The 25,604-nt window shown below is 44.3% G+C and overlaps 1 protein-coding gene across 2 annotated transcripts in view; it reads left to right on the top strand.

Moving 5' to 3' along the window:
- The window catches only part of TTC4 (tetratricopeptide repeat domain 4), a 39,314-nt gene extending 16,609 nt beyond the window's left edge, over positions 1–22,705 (top strand). The window contains exons 6-11 of one of the 2 annotated variants that reach the window (XM_060305183.1): positions 7,147–7,233; positions 8,961–9,178; positions 9,755–9,836; positions 19,369–19,451; positions 21,523–21,616; positions 22,392–22,705. In XM_060305183.1, coding sequence (XP_060161166.1) covers positions 7,147–7,233; positions 8,961–9,178; positions 9,755–9,836; positions 19,369–19,451; positions 21,523–21,616; positions 22,392–22,538 — 711 coding nt within the window. In that variant the 3' untranslated portion in view covers positions 22,539–22,705. Of the gene's footprint in view, positions 1–7,146; positions 7,234–8,960; positions 9,179–9,754; positions 9,837–19,368; positions 19,452–21,522 lie in introns of both variants that reach the window. The other variant, XM_030870251.3, reaches the window with a different exon arrangement.
- The last annotated feature ends 2,899 nt before the right edge of the window (positions 22,706–25,604 follow it).

Raw genomic sequence — 25,604 nt, 5'->3', positions numbered from 1 at the left:
TAATGTTCATTTTATTTATCCCATTTCTTAATAACCGTCTAAAGATTTCTTTATTCATTTGGGATGAGACCCTTTAAAGTTTCCACCTTGTTGGGAAGAAGTCTCTAGACTTTCTTTTCAGTTTTTTTCTTACTTCCCTGTTAATCAACCTAATTAACATTAATTATCGTAATATTTTTATTGGCATCTGTAAGACCCACTGAGGGGAAGCAGAGACCACAAATAAGGCTTCCCAAACTGTTTTTTTTGTTTGTTTGTTTTAAACTAAGGAGTTCTGGGAATTCCCTGGAGATCCAATGGTTAGGACTCCACGCTTTCACTGCCTAGGGCACGGGTGCGAAGTAAGATCCTGCAAGCCATGTGGCCAAAATTAAATAAATTAATTAAATAAACAAACTAAGGAGTTCTTAGGTTAACCATTTTACATATATACTTTTTCCACCTTCTAATTTGGCTTTATCATAGGTACCAATAAAATAGCTGTTTATAATGAGAGCTCTCTAAAAAATATACCAATTTAGAATTTTCTCCAATTTAAAAGATCCATTGTCTGGCCATTAACTAGATATATCCTAATAGTGACTCAAGCCAACAAGATGCAAGAGGCGTCCCCACAGGAGAGTGTGAAGAATGCTGCCTATATAAGATCTAGAAAGTGTACTCCCAAAAATAGCGTAAGAAAGTAAAGGCCTTTGTTGTACAGGCTGACGCAACTAAGGTTCAGATGACAAAAGCCCCTGAGAATTGGCACAGTCAGACAAAAGACTGCTCAGAATCCCAGTCTGTTCGATTGGTTGTGAAATGTACACCATATGTGTACCTTCCAGATGTCAGAGAACAGGCTATTAAAACACACACACACACGCACACACACACACCCCCACACCACATTGAGGAAGATCAGGTAGAACGTTTTCATCTCAAAGGCACAGGGAGAGAAATGCAAGTTCCCTCTAGAAGGGCTTTTGTTTCTTTAAGGTCAGAATTCTGCAAAGATGTTTTATCAAGCTGTCTTTCTCTAACTTAACTGCAAACACAATAAAAGAACCTCATCTTGGCCATTTTCAGGGTGAGATTTCCTTTAATTACCAATTAAGTAAGTACAAGTTTTGTATGTACATAAACCTGGCTGGGGTGTTAGTTGGAGGCTGGCTTTCTGATGCCCCTCATTTAGAAAAGATATTAGGCCAGCCTCTCACCCAGTCACACAGTCCAGATCACTCAGTATCTCTTGACTGAGCAACTTGCAGTGTCTTCGAACCAGGATGTACTTTTTCCTGTTATCTTTCAACTGGGCTCCCCCAGTATCTTTCAGCTGGGGAGCCAGATACTGGTTATATACAACCAAATAAAACTCACAGCCAATAATTGGGAGATCTGAGAACCAAGAGAGACTCACCCAAATTTGTTTGGACTCTGAGGCAGATGGGCACAAGCGGCCTCTGCTGGTACCAAGACTCCAGCTCCTTGTAGAGGTCAGGTGAAGCAGAGAAGTCTGCCCTGAGTCCCTTTGTGGTCACCAAAACTGTCAACTGAAAAAAAAAAAAGCACAATCTAGAAGTTGAGAATTATGTTTTATTCAGCAGAGTTACTGAGGACTTAAGCCTGGGATACAGACTCTCATATAGCTCTGAGGGACTGTTCCACATGTAGTGGAACATCAAAAGATTACTGCTAATTAAAGAAACACATTTCAAGTTAAAGAATTTAGCACTTTTCTATGTATGGGAAGATGTAAAAGTCTGGGCTCATTGAAATTATTCCTTTGACCATAAATATCTAGGGCCAGTATTCTCTTTTTTCCATCCTGAATTCCCTCAGGGTGTGCTCTCAGGGGTGGCTACAGTGGCTGATGGCTTTATGACTACAACATCTTTTGTTTACTGAAATGGCAGTTGACATTCTTTGTCCACAAAACAAAAGGAAACAATGTTTAAAGAACTTAAAAAAATACATGGCAACACTCACCAAATAGGGAATATCATTAAAGAAAAATTAACAACTGAAATGAGAAATTCACTAAGGGGGTCAAGAATAGAACTTTGAAGATAGGTCAATTGTGATTACTCAGTCTGAGGAATAGAAAGAAAAAAGAACAAAGAAAGATGAAGAGAGACTGAGAGACTTATGGGATGCCATCCAGCATATCATAGGCATAATGAGAGTCCCAGAATAGAGAGAGAAAGGGGCAAAAGAATATTTGAAGAAGTAACAGCTGAAAACTTCCCAGATTGATGGAAAATAGTAAGCTACTCTCCCAAGAAGCTTAACAAATACCAAGTAGGATATACTTAAAGAAATCTATATCCAGACACATCATAATCAAACTGTTAAAAGTCAAAGACAAGAGAATCTTAAAAGCATCAAAAGAGAAATGACTCTTCATATATAAGAGATCCTCAATAAAATTAATAGCTGATTGCTCATCAGAAGCTATGTTAGCCAAAGGGCAGTGGGATGACATGAAAAGTGCTGAAAGAAAAAGACTGTCAACCAAGAATTCTATATCCAGCAAACTTATCCTTCAGAAATGATGGAGAGGAAGAAGTAAAACTCTATTTATAAATGATATGAGCTTATATATAGAAAATCCTAAAGAATCCACTAAACTATTGGAACTAGTAAATTAGTTCACCAAGCTGGTAGGATATGTCAGAATACACCCATCAGCTGTAGTCTATACACTTTTAATGAACATTCCAAATGTGGAATTAAGAAAATTCCATTTACAATAGCATCAAAAAGAATAAAATATTTAGGAATAAATTTAACAAAAGTAGCGTAAAATTTACACTTTGAAAATACAAAACATTGTTGAAAGAAATTAAACCTAAATAAATGGGAAGACATCCCATATTCATGGATCAGATCTTTTTTAAAAAAAATTTATTTTTGGCTGCGTTAGGTCTTAGTTGCAGCACGCAGGATCTTTGTTGGGATCGTCACTGCAGCACGCGGGATCCTCTGCTGTGGTGCATGGGCTCCTTGTGGCACGTGGGCTTCTCTCTAGTTGTGGTGTGTGGGGTCTCTAGTGGTTTCCCTTGTGCTCAGTAGTTGCAGCACGCGAGCTTAGTTGCCCCACAGCATGTGGGAACTTAGTTCTCCGACCAGGGATCAAACCCACATCCCCTGCATTGGAAGGTGGATTCTTAACCACTGGACCACCAGGGAAGTCCCTCATGGATCAGATCTTAATATTGTTAAGATGAAAGTACTCCCTAAATTGGTGTACAAATTCAATGTAATCTTCCTCAAAATTTCAATTAGTTTATTTGAAGAATATTGACAAGCTGATTGTAATATTCACGTGGAAATTCAAGGGACCCAGAATAGCCAAAACAATCCTGAAAAACAAAAATAAAGTTAGAGAACTCAAAATTCCCAATTTCAAATCTTACTATAAAGCTATAGTAATAAAAACATTGTGGTACTGGTGTAAAGATAGACATATAGATCAATATAATAGAATGGAGAGCTCAGAAATAAACCCTCACATTTATATATAGATGATTTGCGACAAGGGTACCTAGACCATTTAATGGGGAAGGAATAGTCTTTTCAACAAATGATTCTGGGACAACTGGATATCCACGTGCAAAAGGATGAACTTGGACCCTACCTCATATACACACACACACACACAGACACACACACACACACACACACACACATATTACCTCGAAATGGTTCAAAGAACTAAAACTGTAAAACTCAGAGGAAAACATCAGCGTAAATCTTCATGACCTTGGGTTAGGCAATTGTTTTAGATATGACACAAAATGCGTAAGCAACAAAAGGAAAAATAGGTAAACTGGACTTCATCAAAGGTTAAAAACTTTTGTTCTTCAAAAGACACCATTGAGAAAGTGAAAAGACCACCCACAGAATGGGAGATAATATTTGTATCATAATATCTGTAAGAGACTTTTATCTAGAATATATAACGGACTCTTAACATGTCAATAATTAAAAAGACAACCCAATTATTTAAGTGGGCAAAGGATCTGACTAGATGTCACTAAATATAATACAAAAATGGCCGACAAACACATGAAAGATGCTCAACATCATTAGTCATTAAGGAAATGTAAATCAAAACCACAGTGAGATACTATTTCATACCCACTAGGATGGCTCTAATTTTTTTTTAAAGGAAGATAACAAATGATGAAGATATGGAGAAATTGAAACCCTTATAAGTTGCTGGTGGGAATGTAAAATGGTACAGCCACTATGGAAAACAGTTTGACAGTTCCTAAAAAAATTAACCATAAAATTACCATATGACCCAGCACTTCCACTCCTAGGTATATACCCAAAAGGATTGAAACCAAATATTCAAACAAATACTTGTACGTGAATGAACATAGCAACAATATTCATAATGGCCAAAACATGGAAACAATCTAAATGTCCATCATGGTAGATAGATGGTAGAAAAAAAGGAATACAAGTACTGTAAAAAGGAATGAAGTACCGATACATGCCACAGTGTAGACGAACCTCAAAAATACCATGCTGAGGGAAAGAAGGCAGATACAAAAGAACACATATTGTATGATTCCATGTATATGAAACATCCAAAATACATAAATCTGTAGAGAGAGAAAGCACATTAGTGGTTGCCAGGGTTCGGGGGAAGGGGGAAATGTTGAGTGACTGCTTAATGGGCTTGAGATTTCTTTTTAGGGTGTTGAAAAGTTTTGGAACTAGATAGAGGTGATGGTTGCACAATAAAGTGAATGTACTAAATGCCACTGAATTGTATACTTCAAAATGGTTAATTTTATGTCATGTGAATTTCACCTCAATTAAAAAAAATTTTTTTAAATATATACTAACCATGAAATAAAAAAATATTGATAAATTGGACTTGGTCAAAACTGAAAATTTTCTGTTCTATAAAAGACATCAATAAGAAGATTGAAAGACAAGCCATGGAATGGGAGAAAATATTTGTATTACATACAGTTGATCCTTGAACCACAGGGGTTTCAATTGCGCACGTCCACTTATATGTGGATATTTTTCAATAGTAAATACCACAGAACTACGTGGGTGGTTCATGGTTGGTTGAACCTGAGGATGTGGAGAAATAGAGGATACAGAGGGCCGACTATGAGTTATGCATGGATTAACCCTGGTGTTGTTCAAGGGTCAACTGTATATCTAACAAAGGATTTGTATGCAGAATACATAAAGAAATCTATTCAATATGAAAAAATTTTTTAATTTTGCAAAGAAACAGACACTTCTCAAAAGATTTACAGTAGCACATAAAAATATACATAGTATCATTAGTCACGTGGGGGGAGAATGCAACTTAAACATCAGTGCGATCCCAGTTCACAAGACTGACAATACCTAATACTGGCAGAGATGTGAAGGAGCTGGAACTCTCATAAATTGTCAGTGGGATATAAACCACTTTGGAAATCAGTTTGTCAGTTTTATATTCCTATCCTATGACTCAGCAATTTTACTCCTAGGTATTTAGCTAAGAGAAATGAAAACATGTTCATAACAAGACTTGTATAAGAATGTTGGTAGCCAATTTTATTCATAATAATCCAAAAACAGCCCTTGTGTCCATCAACAGGAGAATAGATAAGCAAAGTGTGGTATATTCAAACAATGGAATATGACTTGGTAATGAAAAGAAACAGACCTATCAGTGATGGGATGGGAGGGTGATGGACTGCAAAGAGGTATGAGGGAAGTTTCTAGAATGTTCTCTATCTTGATTGGAGTGTTGGGTACTCAGGGTATACATTTGTCAAAACTCATCTAACTATATACTTAAATTCTCAACAGAGTTGACTTTTTTTACATATATAAAGGGGCAGCAAACTTCATAGTTCAGGACTCCTCTGACCTAGGGGTTATGTGGGCTTTATGCGGGCTGCAAGACCCCAAACTTCAGGTGAGACAGCAGGGAAATCACATCCTCGCACTTGCATCTGTAAGTCAAGAGGAAAAACAACATGGGACAGAATACAAGTCATCCTTAATCATCCATCTTAATCATTCTCTAATGTGGACCAGACACTGGTCCAGTGTAGCTCAACTGTGAAGGCAGAATTGGACATAGTTCTAGTGGTATCCATGGGTTTGATTACTCTTGGTAGTACAATCAAACTTCCTAACAGCAGAAAGGAGTTTTGCAGCTCTTGGCAGACTGGATTGGAGAAGGATGGCCAAGAATTATCAGCCGTTGTCTCCTGAAAGGGTAGACTTTCTTCATAAGAAAAAGAAGATCTGTGTTAGCCCTTGTGGGGAGGATAAGGGATGGTTGGTGCTATATTTTAGAGCAGGGCTCAGCAAACTGACCCACAGGCCAAATCCAGCCTTTGTTCTGTTTTTGTACATTCTATGAACCAAGCATGTTTTTCATATTTTTAGAGGGTTATGAACAACAAACAAAGCAACAAACAAAGCTAGATAATGTTCGACAGAGACCATACATGGTCTGCAAAGCCTAAAATATTTACTGCCGTTTACAGAAAAAGTTGGCCCCTACTAATCGCAATCCTGAGGGTAGGTAGGAGTACGATCACCTGGCTTTGGGTAGATTAGCAGGAAAAGGAAATCTAAATTATATTTCTGCCAGATGAAGTAGACTGGTGGTATTTTTCTCTCATGGACTGTAATTGTGCAAAAGGCAGAGCCTCTGGTAAGTTGTTGGCCTGGGTTTTTCCATTGTGTTTTCCTAAACCCCAGCCATAACAGAGAAGTTTAAATGCCCCATTGGCCCTGATGTCAGTCCCTCTACCAAGAATGCCCTCTCTCTTTCATCTGGTTTCTGTCTAAACCCACCTCCTCGATGGGGCAGAATCAGTCAGTCCCTTCTCTGTGTATCATAGCACTCAGTTTATACCACCAGGCTAACACGTAGACCTTTTTACATGTCTGTCCCCCTCTGGACTATGAGCTCCTTAGGTAGATTTTAACATTTTTGCTGCCACTGGTCCTGGCATCCAGATATGTGCTCCTTAAATGTTTATTGAACTGAATCCAGCCACTGGTATCCCTTGATATACAGGAGCCTGGGTTGAATAGAGACCAGAGATAGCTATTTAGGATCAGGCTGGGGTAACAAGTGGAGGCAAGTTCTCTAGAGCTGATGTATCTGAATTTCATTTTCAGCGAACTGAACAGAGGGATATAAGGAAAGCAAAGTTGAAAGAAAAGAAGGAGCAGAATCAGAATGAGGCTTTACTCCAGGCCATCATGGTGAGTTCTCAAGGGCACTTTAGGCCCTTCTGGTCTTGTGAAATCCACTAATCCTGAAGCCTGTTGGGAATGTTTCTGGGAATGCTTCACCTGAATTAGTTGTACATTTTCTTTCTGCTTTTGGTGAAGCAGTGTGACAAGTCAGACCTTCTGAGTTCAGTCAGCTCTCTCACTTGCGTGCATGTATTGGTTTCAGGTAACATATACTGAATTTAGTAGCTTTCGGTTAAGCATTTTCTAATCTTCACAGTAGCCTTCTGGGGTAGCTCTTCTTGCTCCTGTTTTTGCTAGATGAGCACATAGTCTCAGGGATATGAAGAAACCTCACACAGCCGATATGTGTCAGAGCCAGGTCCTTGCTCTCAGCCCCTGTGTTATACTGCATCCTGAGAAAGTGAATTTTTAGGATGTAGCTCTTCTAACTATAACAACAACACAAAATTCTAACTCCCCTTCCCTCTCTTTACTGCATTTTAAATGAATGTCGTCTGATCCAAATCTTGCTTTCACAAGTCACTTTGAGCCTTGGCTGCTCAGGGGAGGTAATACTGGCTATGAGATTGTGGGGTAGGTTCTTGGTTAGGTTCTTGGTTTCATTCTTTGCCGAGTTAAATTATGTGCCTATTTAAATTACTTGTTGACTTTGAGAACGTCACAGTTCTAAGATGCACTCCACTCGTTCCTCCGCACAACAAAGAATCTGTTAACACATTAACAGATTAAACAGAAGGGAATACTCCAGAGGGATTTGGTCATTTTCTAAACTGTAGAATATTGGAATGCCCAGACATTTGCATGCAGACCTATTTTGGTTCTCTCCTTTAACTGTGCATCTCAAACTTCAGTGTACTTAAGAATTAATCTCAAGAGTAATATAAACAAAGCCGTATATACTACATTTTAGTGGCTTAAAGCAGAGGTCAGCAAGCTGCAGCCAGTGGCTTACAGCCCTGCCTGTTTGTGTATGTCTTACCAATGGCTGTTTTCACACTACAGTGGTAGAGTTGAGTAATATCAACAGAGACCATTTGGCCCACAAAACCTAAAATATTTCTTATCCGACCCTTTAAGGGAAAGTTTGCCAACCCCTGATTTAGGAGATACCATCAAGGTAATTTTGATTACATATCATTTTCCTCTTGTGTGCTAGCCTTAGGAGCCTCCACACAACATACATAAGAGGTGACTGTACTATTCAGACCTTTGATTTATCCTTGTTTCTATGAGACAATCAAGATTAAGTCAATGTATGCATTATTTTTATTATCCCATGTCCTAGCTAAATGGAAACGTTTGCCATGTTCGTACATGCCTCTCTCTGCATCTTTTCTGTACCTTTGCACATGCTGTTCCTTGGCTGTTACTTGGGGTAGAATGCCCTTCCCATTCCCCTGCCCCCCAACTTTTCTGCTTTTCAAAGTCATTGTTCAAGGCCTAGCATCCCCCAGTCCCCTCCAGACCCCAGGCTGAATTAATTATTCACGGTCTGCAGTTCCACAGCTTTACTTCTTACCTTATGTTGTACTTATTACCGTGTCTAGCTCATGTCTAGCATGCTAGACAGAGTCTAGCATGTGGTAGGTGCCCAGTAAAGGTGAGTTAAACAAGTCTCAGGGATAATAAAGACGAATCATGTGTAGAGCTGGCTCTCAGGGAGCTCGCAGTGTTAGTGAAATGAGTTTGCATCCTTCCACACATAAGGTGTGTGTTTTCTTTTTCTAACCCAGGCTAGGAACATCAGGCTAGTGTCTGAAGCTGCTGGAGAGGATGAAGATTCAGCCTCAGAAGGTCTCGGTGAGCTCATCCTGAACGGGCTCACTTCTGAGAACCTCTACGGAGCCAGGCTGAGTGTAGATGATGGGGGAAGACTGAGCTGGCCTGTGCTCTTTCTGTACCCAGAGTATGCCCAGTCAGACTTCATCTCTGCTTTTCACGAGGACTCCAGGTACTTCCTTCCCCAGGAGCCCTTTGCTATGCTTGCGTGCTCTTCCCTGCTGTCTCCGCAGGATGGACAGGTGGATTTTTAGTTGTGGAGGAAAGAGAATAGTTTTAGAGGGTTTTACACAGTCTGGTTGGTATAACCTCTCTATTCCATAGCTGATTTCTCCTTTTACTAAGTAGCTTTGCAGTGACAGACCACAGTACAGTGTTTGTCAAGCGCTGGTACTTGTCTCGTGAGAGATGAAATCATTGGAGGTAGTACCTGCATAGAACTGAAGGGTGTATTTATTAGAAAACGTATGTCTGGCGATTTTAACATGTGATTTCATAGGGTTAATGCTTAGAATGTGGCTGAATATAAGAATGTTGTTAATCCTGAGTCAGTTTAAAGAGAATTACTATGTCATAATAGGACAAGTGATACACACATTTTGGACACTGCTGTCAAAAGAGATTAAGCCTGCATTTCATGATTTATATACATTCTTGATATCTCTGTGAATTGGTGTCCAGGGCATGGGATGTAGGAAAACATATTATGAGTTATTGATACCCAGAAATACATGTTATATCTCCTTAGATTTATTGATCATCTAATGGTGATGTTTGGTGAAACGCCCTCTTGGGATTTAGAGCAAAAATACTGCCCTGATAATTTAGAGGTAAGAGAAGTTTTATTTTGTTCCTCTGTGGGAATTGGGGTGGGGAGGAACAGGGAGTGCAGTGAGGTTTCACTGCTTTTTTAAAAAAAAATCGTGGTAAAATATAAAAAACATAAAATTTACCATTTTAACCATTTTAAGTGCACAGTTCAATAGTGTTAAGTACATTCACATTGTTGTACAACCATCACCACCATCTGTCTCCGTTTTCATCATCTTAAACTGAAACTCCATGCCCATTAATCAATAACTCCCTATTTTCCCTTCCCCTCAGCCCATAGCATCTACCCTGCTACTTTCTGTCTCTGAATTTCTCTCTCATATAAGTAGAATCAGACAGTATTTATCCTTTTGTATCTGGCTTATTTCACTTGGTATAATGTCTTTAAGATTCATCATGTTGAGCATGGGTCAGAATCTTATTCTTTTTCAAGGCTGAATAACATTCCATTGTTGCAACTTAAAAAAAAAATAATCACAACTTTACAGAACAAAGAATTTATCTTCTAACTGTTTGAGAGTAAGATGCCAACTGATGCCCCGTCACTCCTGAATACTTAAGTGTCTATTTCCTGCAAAAAGGACATTTTCTTTCATGATTCCAGTCAATCATCAAAATCAGGAAATTATCTTTAACACACTCTTACCAGCTAATCCTCAGACTCCATCAGTTTTCACAAATTTTCCCCCAGTAATGTTTTTTTTTTTTTTTGGCACACACTACTAATTTTTTAAAAAATTTCTTTTAATTGAAGTATAGTTGATTTACTGTATTGTGTTAGTTTCAGGTGTACAGCAGTGATTCAATTATATTTTTTCAGATTATTTTCCATTATAGGTTATTTTAAGATATTGAATATAGTTCCATGTGCTGTACAGTAAATCTTTGTTGCTTATCTATTTTATGTATAGTAGTTTGTATCTGTTAATCCCATACTCCGAATTTATCCTCCCCACCCCCCACTTTGGTAACCATAAGACTGTTTTCTGTGTCTGTGAGTCTCTTTCTATTTTGTATGTAGATTTATTTGTATTAATTTTAGATACACATAATGATATCATATACTATTTGCCTTTGTCTGACTTACTTCATTAAATATAATATTCTCTAGGTCCATCCATGTTACTGCAAAAGGCAATATTTTATTCTTTTTAATGGCTGAGTAATACTCCATTGTGTATATATACCACATCTTCTTAAGCCAGTCATCTGTTAATGGGCACTTGGGTTGTTTCCAATCTTGGCTATTATAAATAGTGCTGCTGTGAACATTGGTGTGCATGTATCTTTTCGAGTTAGAGTTTTCTCTGAACATATGCCCAGGAGTGGGATTGTTGGATCATATGGTAACTCTATTTTTAGTTTTTTAAGGAACCTCCATACTGTTTTCCATAGTGGCTGCACCAATTTACATTCCCACCAACAGTGTAGAAGGGTTCCCTTTTCTCCACACCCTTTCCAGCATTTATTATTTGTAGACTTTTTTTTTTTTGCGGTACACGGGCCTCGCACTGTTGTGGCATCTCCCGTTGCGCAGCACAGGCTCCGGACGCGCAGGGTCAGCGGCCATGGATCACGGGCCCAGCCGCTCCGTGGAATGTGGGATCTTCCTGGACCGGGGCACGAACCCGTGTCCCCTGCATCGGCAGGTGGACTCTCAACCACTGCGCCACCAGGGAAGCCCTATTTGTAGACTTTTTAATGATGGCCATTCTGACTGAGGTGTGGTGATACCTCATTGTGGTTTTTGATTTGCATTTCTTTAATACTTAACGATGTTGAGCATCTTTTCATGTCCCTGTTGGCCATCTGTATGTCTTCTTTGGAGAAATGTCTATTTGGGTCTTCTGCCTGTTTTTGATTGGGTTTGATACTGAGTTGTATGAGCTGTTTGTATGTTTTGGATATTAACCCCTTGTCAGTTGCATCATTTGCAGATATTTTCTCCCATTCTATAGGTTGTCTTTTCATTTTGTTGATGGTTTCCTTTGCTGTGAAAAAGCTTTTAAGTTTGATTAGGTCCCATTTGTTTATTTTCGGTTTTATATTTTGGCCTTGGGAGACTTAAGAAAATATTGCTACGATTTGTGTCAGATAATGTTTTGCCTGTGTTCTCTTCTAGGAGTTTTATGGTGTCATGTTTTATATTTAGATCTGAAAACCATTTTGGGTTTATTTTTGTATGTGATGTGAGGGAATGTTCTAATTTCATTGGTTTACTGTAGCTGTCCAGCTTTCCTCGACACTATTTGCTGAAGAAACTGTCTTCTCCATTGTATATTCTTGCATCCTTTGTCGTAGATTAATTGACTGTAGGTGTGTGGGTTTATTTCTGAACTTTCTGTTCTGTTCCATTAAGCTCTATGTCTGTTTTTGTGCCAGTACAATGCTGTTTTTATTTATTTATTTATTTTGCGGTACGCGGGCCTCTCACTGTTGTGGCCTCTCCTGTTGCGGAGCACAGGCTCCGGACGCGCAGGCTCAGCGGCCATGGCTCACGGGCCCAGCCGCTTCGTGGCATGTGGGATCCTCCCGGACTGGGGCACGAACCCGTGTCCCCTGCATCGGCAGGCGGACTCTCAACCACTGCGCCACCAGGGAAGCCCACGATGCTGTTTTAGGTGTTGTTTTGTTTATTTTTGGCTGTGTTGGGTCTTCATTGCTGTGCACAGGCATTCTCTAGCTGTGTTGAGCGGGGGCTACTCTTCCTTGCAGTGCGTGGGCTTCTCATTGCAGTGGCTTCTCTTGTTGCGGAGCATGGGCTCTAGGTGCACAGCCTTCAGTAGTTGTGGCACACGGGCTCAGTAGTTGTGGCTCACAGGCTCTAGAGCGCAGGCTCAGTAGTCGTGGTGCACGGGCTTAGTTGCTCTGCAGCATGTGGGATCTTCCCGGACCAGGGCTTGAACCCTTGTCCCCTGCATTGGCAGGCAGATTCTTTTTTGTTTTTAATTTTTAAAATTTTTTATTTATTTATTTTTGGCTACGTTGGGTCTTTGTTGCTGCACGTGGGGTTTCTCTAGTTGTGGCGAGCGAGGCTATTCTTTGTTGCAGTGCATGGGCTTCTCATTGCAGTGGCTTCTCTTGTTGCAGAGATCAGGCTCTAGGCATGCAGGCTTCAGTAGTTGTGGCACGCAGGCTCAGTAGTTGTGGCACATGGGCTTAGTTGCTCCATGGCATGTGGGATCTTCCTGGACCAGGGCTCGAACCCGTGTCCCTTGCATTGGCAGGTGGATTCTTAAACCTCTGTGCCACCAGGGAAGTCCCGAACAGGCAGATTCTTAGCCACTGCACCACCAGGGAAGTCCAGCATGCTGTTTTGATTACTGTAGCTCTGTGGCATAGACTGAAATCTGCAAGGGTTACTCCTCCAGCTTTCTTCTTTTTCCTCAGAATTGCTTTGGCAATTCTTAGTCTTTTGTGATTCCATATAAATTTTAGGATTATTCTGGTTCTGTGAAAAATGTCATGGCTACTTTTTTTTAGCACTTTATATATATATATATATATATATATATATATATATATATATATTTGGTTGCACCAGGTCTTAGTTGCAGCAGGCGGGCTCCTTAGTTGTGGCTCACCGGCTCCTTAGTTGCGGCTTGTGGGCTTCTTAGTTGTGGCACGTGAACTGTTAGTTGCACTATGCATGTGGGATCTAGTTCCCTGACCAGGGTTTGAACCTGGGCTGCCTGCATTGAGAGCACAGAGTCTTAACCACTGAGCCACCAGGGAAGTCCCAGTCATAGGTATTTTGATAGGGATTACATTAAATGAGTAGATTGCTTTTGGTAGCATGGACATTTTAACAATATTCTTTCAATCCGAGAGCATGGAATATATTTCCATTTCTTTGAATCTTCAATTTCCTTTATCAGTGTTTTATAGTTTTCAGCATATTGGTCTTTCATCTCCTTGCTTATGTTTATTCCTAGGTGTTTTATTTTATTTTTTGATGTGATTTTAAATGGGAGTTTTTTAAACTTATATTTCATTGTTAGTGTAAAGAAATGCAACAGATTTTTGTATATTAATCTTGTATCCTGCTACGTTGCTGAATTCATTTATTCTAATAGTTTTTGTGTGGAGACTTTAGGGTTCTCTATATAGAGTATCATGTCATTTGCAAGTAGTGACAGTTTTACCTCTTCCCTTCCAATTTGGATACCTTTTCTTTCTTTTTCTTATCTGATTGCTGTGGCTAAGACTTCCAATACTATGTTGAATAGAAGTGGTGAGAGTGGGCATCCTTGTCTTATTCCAAAACTTAGTGGGAAGGCTTTCAGCTTTTCACCATTGAGTATTACATTGGCTGTGAGTTTGTCATAAATGGCTTTTATCATGTTGAGATATGTTCCCTCTATACCTACTTTGGTGAGTAGGTATAGAGGGAACATTATCATGAATGGGTGTTGAATTTTGTTAAATGCTTTTCTGCTGTCTATTGAGATGATCACATGGTTTTTGTCTTCCTTTTGTTAGTGTGGTATATCACATTGATTTGCGAACGTTGAACCATCCTTGTGGCCCTGGAATGAATCCAACTTGATCATGGTGTATGATCCTTTTTATGTGTTGTTGGATTTGGTTTGCTAATATTTTGTAGAGGATTTTTGCATCTGTATTCATCAAAGATACTGGACTGTAATTTTCTTGTAGTCTTTGTCTGGTTTTGGTATCATGGTGATGGTGGCTTCATAGAATGAATTTGGGAGTTTTCCCTCCTCTTCAAGTTTTTGAAATAGTTTGAGAAGGATAGGTGTAAGTTCTTTGTTTGTTTGGTAGAATTTGCTAATGAGGCTGTCTGGTCCTAGACTTGTGTTTGCAGAGAGATTTTTAAATTAACATTCTATTTCATTTCTAGTGATTGGTCTGTTCAAATTACGTTTCTTCTTGACTCAGTTTTGGCAGGCTTTATGTTTCTAGGAACTTGTTCATTTCACCTAGGTTGTCCGATTTGTTGGCATATAACTGTTCATAGTAAACTCTTATGATTTTTTGTATTTCTGTGGTATCAGTTGTTATTTCTCCTCTTTCATTTCTCATTTTGTTTAATTAGGTCCTTTCTTATCTTGTTGAGCCTGGCTAGAAGTATGCTGATTTTGTTTATCTTTTCAAAAGCCAGCTCTTGCTTTTATTGTTCTTTACTATTTTTTTTTTTTTTTTTTACCGTACGCGGGCCTCTCACTGTTGTGGCCTCTCCCATTGCGGAGCACAGGCTCCAGACGCGCAGGCTGAGCAGCCATGGCTCACGGCCCAGCCGCTCCGCGGCATGTGGGATCCTCCCAGACCGGGGCACGAACCCGCGTCCCCTGCATCGGCAGGCGGACTCTCAACCACTGCGCCACCAGGGAAGCCCCCAAATACATTTTTGATCCTCTTTTCTCTCTCTCCTCCTTCTGGAACTTCTATTATGTGTAGGTTGGCACGCTTTATATTAGCCCATAGATCTCATATGTTGCTTTCATTTTTTTTTTCTTGTTTGTCTTTCTGTCTGCTGTTCTGATTGGATAGTTTCCATTATTCTCTCTTCCAGATCACTTATTTGTTCTTCTGTGTCATTTAGTCTGTTATCCATTACTTCTAGATCAGGTTTTATCTCGGCAATTGAATTGTCTAATTTTGATTGGTTCGTCTTTATAGTTTCTAGTTCCTTTTTACAGTGATCTGCATTTCTATCGATAATCTTCCTTCATTCCTTTAGCATTTTTTTTTTTTTTTTTTTTTTTGCGGTATGCAGGCTTCTCACTGTTGTGGCCTCTCCCGTTGTGGAGCACAGGCTCCGGACGCACAGGCTCAGTGGCCATAGCTCATGGGCCCAGCCGCTCCGTGGCATGTGGGATCTTCCCGGACTGGGGCACGAACCCGTGTCCCCTGCATCGGCAGGCGGACTCTCAACCACTGCGCCACCAGGGAAGCCCCTCCTTTAGCATTTTTATTACTTCCTTTTTGAACTTGGGGTCTTATAGACTGGTGAGGTCTGTTTCATTATTTGTTCTTTCAGGGGATTTCTCCTGTTCTTTTAATTGGGAGTGGTTCCTCTGGTTTTTCATTTTACTTACTTTCACTGTTTCTATGAATTTAGGAAAACAGTTATCTGTTGTGGTCTTAAAAAGGCGTTTTTATGTAGGAGTGTCCCTGTGTAGACTGTGTGTCCAATATTTTTGGTGTGAGGGCTGGTTTTGGAATGGGTGCCTGCCACGTCTTTCATCAGAGTGTGCTGGCTGTTATCCCCTTGATAGAGAGTGTGATTGGTGTTGCGGTGTCCAGAGCCTGTGTTGGATGTGAGGTGGGGCCTCCTCTTTGCTCCATGGCCTGTCAGGGGCGGGGTCTGCTCCTCCGTTGTTGGCATAGAAGCCATGACGGTCAGGTTCAGGCTTTGTTGCCCTTGAGTGTGTGCCCTGCCCCAAAGGAGGTGGTTGCTGAAGCAGGTGAGGCCCGTGTACTCACAGAGGACTTGTGCTCTACCTGGTTAAACATCCATGATTCACTCAGAAGCAGCCCAAGGTCACGTCCCTTTCTCCATTTTGTTCGTCCCAGATCTAGTGCAAGGCTGTGGTGTGGAGTAGGCTGGAGTGGGGGTCAGGGCATTGTGGTTGCAGGAATTGAGGTGGCCATGCTGCCACCTGGGACCTGGGGTTGCCTCTGTGGCAGAGCTCTCCCGGCACCTGGCCACTCCAGATCTGATGCTAAGGTGCAGTGTGGAGTGGGCAGAACTAGGGTGCTCCCACCGGGAAACCATCACTGCATACTCCCACCCAGGGCCTGCCTGACTGCCCAAGATTCAGCGCCTAGCCACTGTGTGTTCTTGTGGCACTGCCCGGTGTGCGCACTGACAATGTCTGCTGCAGCTAGACTTGCTACTGCTGTTCGGATGCTGACATTGGGTTTTGCAGCTACCCCAAATCACATCTCAGGCCTTCCAGGCTGTCTCTGTAGCTAGATTGAGTCCTCTCCCAGGATCTGCCTGCCTGAGATTCAGTGCTTAGCCGCTGTGTGTTCTTGTGGTGCCGCTTGGTGTGTGCACTGACGGTGTCTGCTTGGTTTGGCCCGCCCCCCTGGTGCGTACACTGACAGTGGTCTCCATCGTTGTGCTCAGATCACACCCCAAGCACCCTGGTCTGTCTCTGCGCAGCTAGACCGAATCTTTGCCGTGATCTTACACCAGGCAATGGTGTGGAGTGAGTGTGGCTGAGGCACTGGCCCCTTTGGATTGGGAAGTGCAGCGAGGCAGCAGCCTCAAGTGCAGGTCTCTCTCCACCCTGATTGTTAGCAAGCCAGCACACGCGCATTCCTCTCGAGTAGAGTCTAGGCTTCTCCAGCCCCTCTGTCTGTGTCAGCAGATTTCCCAGCAGTCAAGGGGGCTTCCCAGGGTGAGGATCCATCCATGTGGACCTTCTCTTCCTTACAGAGCACTCCCAGGGGTGCCAGTCCCAACCTGATGCTTTTTTTTTCCTCTGCCCTGTCTAATCACATGGAGATCTTTCTTGCAGCTTTGGTTGTATAGGAGATCTTCTGCCAGTTTCCAGTTAGTTTTCTGTGAGAATTGTTCCACATGTAGATGTATTTTTGATGTTTGTGGGGGGAGGTGAGCTCCACGTCCTCCTGTTCCACCATCTTGATCCCCCTCTGCCTATCCCCAGCGGTGTTCTTTATAGCAAAAGGAATCCCACATTGTATTGTATCTAGTGCTCATGTCCCTTTAGTCTCCTTCAGCCTATGGAAGACTTTCTCAGTCTTCCGTCAGCTTCCTTGATCTTACCACTTTTTTTTTTTTTTTTGCGGTACGCGGGCCTCTCACTGCTGTGGCCTCTCCCGTTGCGGAGCAGACTCCGGACGCGCAGGCTCAGCGGCCACGGCTCACGGGCCCAGCCGCTCCGCGGCATGTGGGATCTTCCTGGACCGGGGCACGAACCCGTGTCCCCTGCGTCGGCAGGCGGACTCTCAACCACTGCGCCACCAGGGAAGCCCGATCTTACCACTTTTGAAGATTACAAACCAGTTATTTTGTGGAAAGTCCATCAGTGTGTTTCCTTGTGACCATGACCTGGATTATGTATATTTGACTGGAATATCACAGAAGCAATGCTGTATTCTTGTTGCATCCCATCAGGTGCACATAATTTCAAATGTCCCATTACTGATGGTGTTCACCTTAGTCCCCTGATTGAGGTAGGGGTTTGCCAATCTTCTCTGCTGTAAAGTTACTCTTTTCCCCTTTGTAATTAGTATTTTATAGGGAGGTACTTCGAAATGATACAGATATCTTATTCATCAAACCATCAACATAATCATTTATATCAGTGGATTTATGGTTTCTTACTTTATTCATTGAGTTATAATCTATGATTGTGGTTATGTTATGCTCAGATTTTCTCAGATTTGGTCAGTGGGAATGCCTTCAAATTTGCTTCTGTGTCCTTTTGACTTGTGTCCATTTTTAGAGCACTTCTTGCTTTCTGTCACAAGATGTTCAAGGCTCAAATTGTGCTTTCCTTGCCTTAGCTCTAGAATCAGCCATTTTTCCCAAGGAGGGCCTGGCTCTTTTTGGTGGAAAATGATACTTAGAAGTCAAGTAGTAGGTATATTCATGAGTACAGGGGTTAGGGGACGGAGGGTGCTCACTGCTCCAATGCTGTGTATGTGTGTGTATGAGCTCTCACTGGTATCTCCAGTTCTAATCCAACACTATCTCTTTCTATATTTTTAACAGTAACTTCTATTATTCTTAATATATTTATTTGTTTGATCAATCCCCCTGTATTTAATCCCCCTCCTATCACCACCAGTGTCCCCTCTCCCTCGGGGAACCTTCCTCACCTCACTTGGATTCCTGACTCCCCCCCATCAGGCTGCTGCCCCAGCACAGTGCCCTCCTCATCCTACATGCACTCTGTCACCCCACGCTGCTTAACCACCCTGCATGAATCTTTTCCTCATCCTGCGTGGGTCCTCACTCCCCTCAGCAGGCCACCTCCTGCCATGAGTGGCTGCCCTGCTCACCCTGCTTAGCTGGCCAGTCCGCAATGAGGATGCCTATCTCCACTGGCCAGTCTCTGATACCCCCCACCCCCCAGCATCCCTCCTATGCAGATGTCTCCCTCAACCTACTTGGGCTTTGACACCTGCACAGGGCTGTCCCCTGTGTGGACATCTCTCTTCCCCTGCTCTGGGCCACTAGTGCTTTCTTTTCCCACACCTACTGTCTGTTGCACAGAATTGTTAGGGAAGGGAAGGCTCATAGGCCTGGACTTTCAGTCTTGGCTCCTCTGTTTACTAGCTGGGTTTAGTCAGTAAGTTATTTCCCCTCTGTGAGCCTTGGTTCTGTCTTTGGAAAATGGAGCCAGTAATATCTTTCTTAGTGTCGTGGGAGAGGATTGAGTGCTTTATACTCCACGACTCTATAAGGGAGGCATTCAGCTAATAACAGTTGCATGTCTTTAATGTTTCCCCAGACTTGGCCTCAACATGCCTAGTGCTGCTGAAGCCCTTTATTTGTATCTGACTCCTGCTCCCCTGTTCATCCTGCAGGTCTACTTTGAGGATGACGACAGTTCAGAACTGTACCGGGTGCCTCCCAAGAGCACCCTGCTGCAGGTGCTGCAGCACCCCAGGTGAGTCACCTTCATGGGGCTGTGTAGACCAAGAAGGACGCTCAGGTACCATCCCAGGGATACAGCCAGGTTCTCGTTCCACCACTGAGTGTTTGCCTTGTACTCCTCTCCCTTCTGCCCTGGATACAAAACTGTGTGAGACAGCGACCACAGAGACTGTCCTGGACCATCGGCCAAACAGGTTGCAGTGTGATGACTCAACCCATTGCACTGCAGCCATGACGTCCTCAGGGAGAGGTCAGTGGGGCTGGTTGAGAAAGAAGAAGCTGCCTGGCTTTTGTACCAAAAACAGCTGGGATGGCCCTCCTATTCCTGATTGTGCCTGTGTCCCCTGATATCGTCACATGGAAAGAGCATTGGCTCTTGAAGTCAGACACCGTCATTTAGTGGCTCTTTGGCTCTGAGCACGTACTGCCTCCCTGGGGCTGTTTCCTCATCTCTAAAATGGGGATAATAGCTGTTGCCTGCATGTTTCTCAGGTATTTGAGAGAGCAGGAGTCACAGAGCTCTGATGGACTAGGGGGCAGTCTTGCTGTGAGAGGGCAGCTTTGTTAGTCGCAGCGGCAGCCGGCTGGATTTGGCAGTTGTCTCTTTCTTCAGCTTTGGGATGTTCCTGGACTATAAGGGAGTGCCCTCAGGAGCTTTGTAAGGTGACTCTTGGGCTACTTTTCCCTAAGCTTTGAGCGAAGCAAATGTCTTGCATCTACGCTAAAAGAGCTAGGGCAACGAGGGTGGTTGGGCGTGGTAGGAAATGAGGCTGGAGGACCAGGTTAGGGCCGTGCGCAGCAGCCTTGAATGCCCTAAGGAGCACGAACTCTATCCTGATGGTGGCGTATGGAGCCCCAGTGGGTGTTCAGGTAAAATTTACCAAGGAATGAATGTTCAGAGCTTGTGTACTCTTCGGTGGTGAAGCCTGAAGTAGAGGGTGGATTGGAGAGAAGTGTAGGAGGCACGCTGGGATGGGAGCTGGTGATGTGCTGACTGACTTGGTGTGGGTGTCCAGCTGGCCCTGATGCTTCTGCTGCGGCCTGGCAGGCAGGCGGTGAAGGTTTCTTCAGATACGATCCATGGCTTCTCTTGGCAGCACTTTTTTCTGGCCCTAAGTCTCCCTTCTAGTTTATAGACAAATTTTTAGCTGTTCATTTTCTCAGTTGTTAGATTACCCAGAATTCTTTAAAGGCCCAAGGTCTACTCTACCCTGTCTTCCAGAAAATGGGGGAGAAATCTAAACAGAAAGCAGACTGATTTGTGGAGGAAAACCAGTTTCATGCTTCTCAGAAAGTGTAAATGCATTGGAAATGATTATTTTTTTAATGACTAACATAGGCAGGAGGCTTAGCACGGGTGACTGGCAACTTCAGACCCTGAACTGGGTGCTGGGCCAAGCTACAGGCTCCTGTGTCCATACCCAACTCCATGGGGTGCTGCTAACACCCCTGGACCCGGGAGGCTAAGGCCTTGCCTAGCCTGCCCACTCCATTGCTTTATGCCCAACAGCTGCAAACGCTCTAGTGACCCGCACCTCCTGGCTTTTGCTCCCCCATGCCCCGTCTCTACCCCTTTTTCAGTTAACGCAAGCTGAGACATGGCAGCTTCCCGGAAGCCTTTCCTGATTCCCCTTTCCCATAGAGGGAATCACGTCCCTTGGGCTAACACCATACCTCACAGATGCTTCTACAGTTGTGCCTTGCTGTCATTATTTATCTCCCTCCCCCCAGAGAGGGATGGTGAATTTTGTTTTTTGTTTAATGTGTGCTTTCAGCAAGGGGCCTGGCTTACCCTGGGCACTCACTGTTGAATGAAGGACTGAAAGCGTGTTCCTGTTTTATTTCACGTTTAGCCATAGACATACATGATGCTATAGGACTTGCCCAAAGGTTCTCACTAGGTTCTAAGGGAGAGAGGGTCATGCTAATTTGCAGACTTATAAACAACCAAACAAATAAATATGCTGAACTTGCATTTTAATGTTGACTCATATCTAAAGGTTCACCTTGACTTGTTGGGAAGGTCCATGGATGATTAAGATTGCAATTCAATTAACCCCTCTCTTTTATTGTGTTCACTGCAGGTACTTTGTAAAAGCCCTGACACCAGCATTTTTGGTCTGTGTAGGATCCTCTGCTTTCTGCAGGAATTATCTCCGGGGGAGAAAGGTGCGCCAGGTAAAGTGACCGGGCCGTGCTGTGAGAGCCAGGCCCCCAGACCTCCTCCCCCATCCTGCTCCTCAGCCTGGGGTCTAGCACACTTGAATCAGCAGGACCTGCTCCTAGAATCCAGCGGTTTGTTTCTGTCACCCTGGGGACAGGCCTTCCCTGCATTGTGGTTGGGAAGGAGCTGCCGACTTCCTGAACTGCAGCCTCTCTGGTCAGAGTGCTGAGCTCCAGCTGGTCTTCACTCATCTCTCTTGGTACAAAACTCCGTGCCTTGGTCATGACATCCTTGGACTCACTGTGAGCTGTGTTACCCACCAGCCTCCACCTCTGACCTGAGGAACTCACTGGTCTGTGGACGCTGACTCACAATCCAGTGACGTGGTTCTGAACCTTTGTGGAGTCAGAGGCCTTAGAGAAGCTGTGGCTCACACTGCAGACATACACAAACCATGCGTGTAATTGTAAGGTATCAGAGGTGAGAGACTCGGGCCTCCCGTGACTTCACGAGCACAGACGGCTGCTCTGTGGGGACGCTGTAGATCCCTTGGGGTGAGATGGGGCCAGGAAAGCCAGGTCCTGTTTCTGTATCTATAAAGACCTACAAACTGGGGTCCTCCAGAACCCCTAAAATGTTTGTCACTTTTCCTGATCTTTGCAGTATGGAGAACTGTGACATACTTGGACAGTATGTCACAGTTTTTACATTTCAGAATTTTATGCCTTTTAAACTGGGAAATCTTTTTGTGTGTTGAGTCACTGTCATACGTTGTATTTTTGTCTGCAGCTTTTTGCTTCCTGCTTCCTAGAGGATTTTATATACCCTTACCTTGCGTTGCCCACCCCGTCCCCCAGCGAAGAGTGTACTTCCCTGCTTCTGATGCAAAGGGATGTGGACATGTCCAGACCGAGCTTACAGAGCATCATGTGGTAGGCCTTTGCTCTTTTCCCTCTGCCGTGGGAACATGTTTCCCAGAGAGGGGCTGTTCCTTTAGCCTGGGTGTCAGATGCTAAGACACATGGAGCAGAGCTGAAGCAGCTGGCCTGCAGCCATTGACTGTAACATGAATGAGAAATAAATGTTTGTTGTAGTAATAAGCACTGAGATTTGGGGGTTGTTTGTTACTATAGCAAAGCTAACTAATACATCATTAAACTGAAACCAGCTGCTGTACTTAAGATCGACTAATTTGGGGTTTTGTGCTGTGCCTGCCTTTGTCTTTGAAGCGCATTTTGCTGTGGAATATTTACAAAGGACCAGGCAGCTTTCTTCCAGGTGCAGGTCCCTGCCTGTGGCTTGTGGCCAGAGAGCCGAAGTCCAGCCTCCATCCTAAGCCTGGCTTAGGCCACAGTGAGGCCATCCTCTCTCACTTTCCAGCAGGACTCCATGCTTGGTGTAAGAGGCTAACATTCAGCTAGCAGCACCCCCAGCAGGCACTGCAGGGCTCCCTGCAGGAGCCACCACACTCTCATGGGGCAGAGCAGGTTCCAGGGTGCCGCCTTACTCACCTGTGACGTAGACTGGTTACCGTGCCGCCTTCTGGACACTGAGGCTGGGGTGAGATGCCAGATGAGAGCAAATTGTACGGTCACAAGTATACGCACCTTGAGAACGATCCCTATGTGACCATCATCCCCGTCACCCAGCCCTTTCGTAAGACTCCCGGCAGTCAAGTCCTCAGTCGTTTCTGCTCTACCTTCTCTTCAGTCCCTGCCCCGGCTCCAGCTGGGGTGGGACACAGGCAGAAAGGGGAGAAAAGGGACTTAGGATGGCGAGCTGTGAGACCAGAGGTAGGATCCTGGTGCTGCTGACTTGCTGTGACTGTGAGTGAGGGACGGCCACGTGGAGAATGGTCCCTGTTCCCCCCTCACAGGCATGTCTGAGGCCCTGCTGTGCAGGTACCATGTGCAAAGTGCTCAATGCAGTGCCTGGCACATAATTACTAATAACCAAGTCTTAACTCAGTGACACTATACGCAGGGGCACATCCATACACACCTGTAGCACTTAGACCAGTGATTCTCAACCAGAGGCAGCTTTGCATCCTGGGGGGACATTTGCCAATATCTAGAGACATTTTTGGTTGTCACAACTTGGTGGAATGCTAGTGGGTGGAGGCCAGGGACGCTGCTAAACATCCTACAGTGCACAGGACAGCCCTCACAGCAAAGATATCTGGCCCAAATTGTCACTAGTGCTTAATTAGAGAAAGGCTGCACTAAACCTTCCAGAAGGTAAGCTCTCAGTGGGCAGGGGCCAGATGAGGGGCTGGTCTGACTGCCCAGGCCTGACATACAGTGGGAACTCAGTGAGTGTGTGCCGATGAGTGGATGGAAGAATGAAGGAACTAATGAATGAAAAGAAATTAGCCAGAGTCCTGTCCCAAGGCCCCACTGGCATACACACAAGCACTAGTAAAGGCATTCCCAAGCTCACACCCAATGTGGCCACCTTACACCTCTTCCAGGAAGGCTCCTGACCTCCCAGTCCGTGGCTGTGCCTCCTCTGACTTCTGCCATCCTCTAAGGGTCGCCAGGCGAGTGAACCCAGTTCGGACTTAGGAGTGACCTACAGAAGTTAGGATGAGAACCTGGCTGGCGTGAGGAGCAGGGGGCCCCGTGAGCCCCACCTGCCTGGCGTGTGTGCCCACACCCCCTTCCAGAGCACAAGGCCTCACCCAGCCTTGCCCCACTGCAGTGGCTATGATGGTGGGCAGCGCAGCCCAGCTGAGCACAGCCAGAAGTGTGGGGGAAGGGCCCTAGGCACTCCCCTTCCTCAGCAGCGGAGCCTGCAGGGGTTGGGGGACAGGTGGCCCTCATGTGAAGCGGATGCGTGCAGTGGGACCTGTGGGCCTGGCCTTCACCTGCTGCCTCCCCGGCCACCTGCCTATGCCTGGGATTCCAGCAGAGCCTAATCAGAGCTCCCCACAAGTTCTTAACCCCTCGCCACCTCATTTTACAGATGAGGAAACTTAGGCCCAGAGGAGGGACAAGGAACCAGCATCCTTGGCATCCCCGACTTGAGGCAGAGCCTTTCCCACCATCCCAGGGTCCCTCCTTCCCACAAGACTAGAGTGTGGCCCTTCCCAGGGCCAGGGGTCAGGGATGAGGTGAGACCCCCCCACACCCTGTCTGGTTACCTCTGTGGAATTAGGGTGGCAGCTGGAGAACTGGGTGGAGGAACAAAGCCCTCTTAAGCCAACCCCTGATGAAACACACTGCTGGCAGTTGCACAAGGGCAGGCAGAGAGATGATGGCCATCAATACGGAGTGCAAGCACTGTGCAAACCATGTACCTGAATTCTCTCATCCTAACAGCCATGCTCTCAGGTCTGTGATCCCAATTTCATGAATAAGGAGATGGGGGCACGCAGTCTCACCAGTAAGTGTCAGAGCCAGGATCTGAACCCCAGCATCTCACTCCAGAGCCCACCTGCCTCCTTTGCCATGTTCCTTTCATTCCATTTGCTTTACAAACATTTAATGGGCACCAGCCAAGGGCAGGGCATCAGACAGCCTCTGCCTTCAGGGTCATGCTGTTGAGTGGGTGTCATAAACCTAACCCTGGGCTGAGAACTGCTCCAGTGAAGAGAAATGCAGCCACTACAAGCAAGTCTGTCCATGCCCCTGCTCCCTGTTCCCCCATCAACACTCCTGGTGTGGCATTCAAGGCCCTTCAGGGTCTGGCCCTTTACCTCTGCAGCTCCCTCTGTCTCCAGCCTCCTTAGCCCAGCCATCCTGGCCTCGGTTCAGCTATAGGGCAGGAGGGTGCACTGGCTAGAGTATCAGCTCTGGAACCACACTGCCTGCCTTCTAATTCCAGCCCCATGACCCACTAGCTGAGTGGCCTCGGGTACGGGTCCTCAGTTTCCTCATCTGCAAGATGAGGATAACAGCATCTACCTCATGCAGATGCTGTGAGAATTAAATGAATTAATCTGTGTGTAGCACATGGAACACAGCTTGCCTCATACCAAATATTTGTTTAATCTATGGAACT

This window comes from Globicephala melas, chromosome 1 (genome assembly GCF_963455315.2).
Source record: "Globicephala melas chromosome 1, mGloMel1.2, whole genome shotgun sequence".
NCBI classification, from domain to species: Eukaryota; Metazoa; Chordata; class Mammalia; order Artiodactyla; family Delphinidae; genus Globicephala; species Globicephala melas.
Note: the sequence above shows the minus strand (reverse complement) of the source record. Positions and strands in the feature narration are given on the sequence as shown.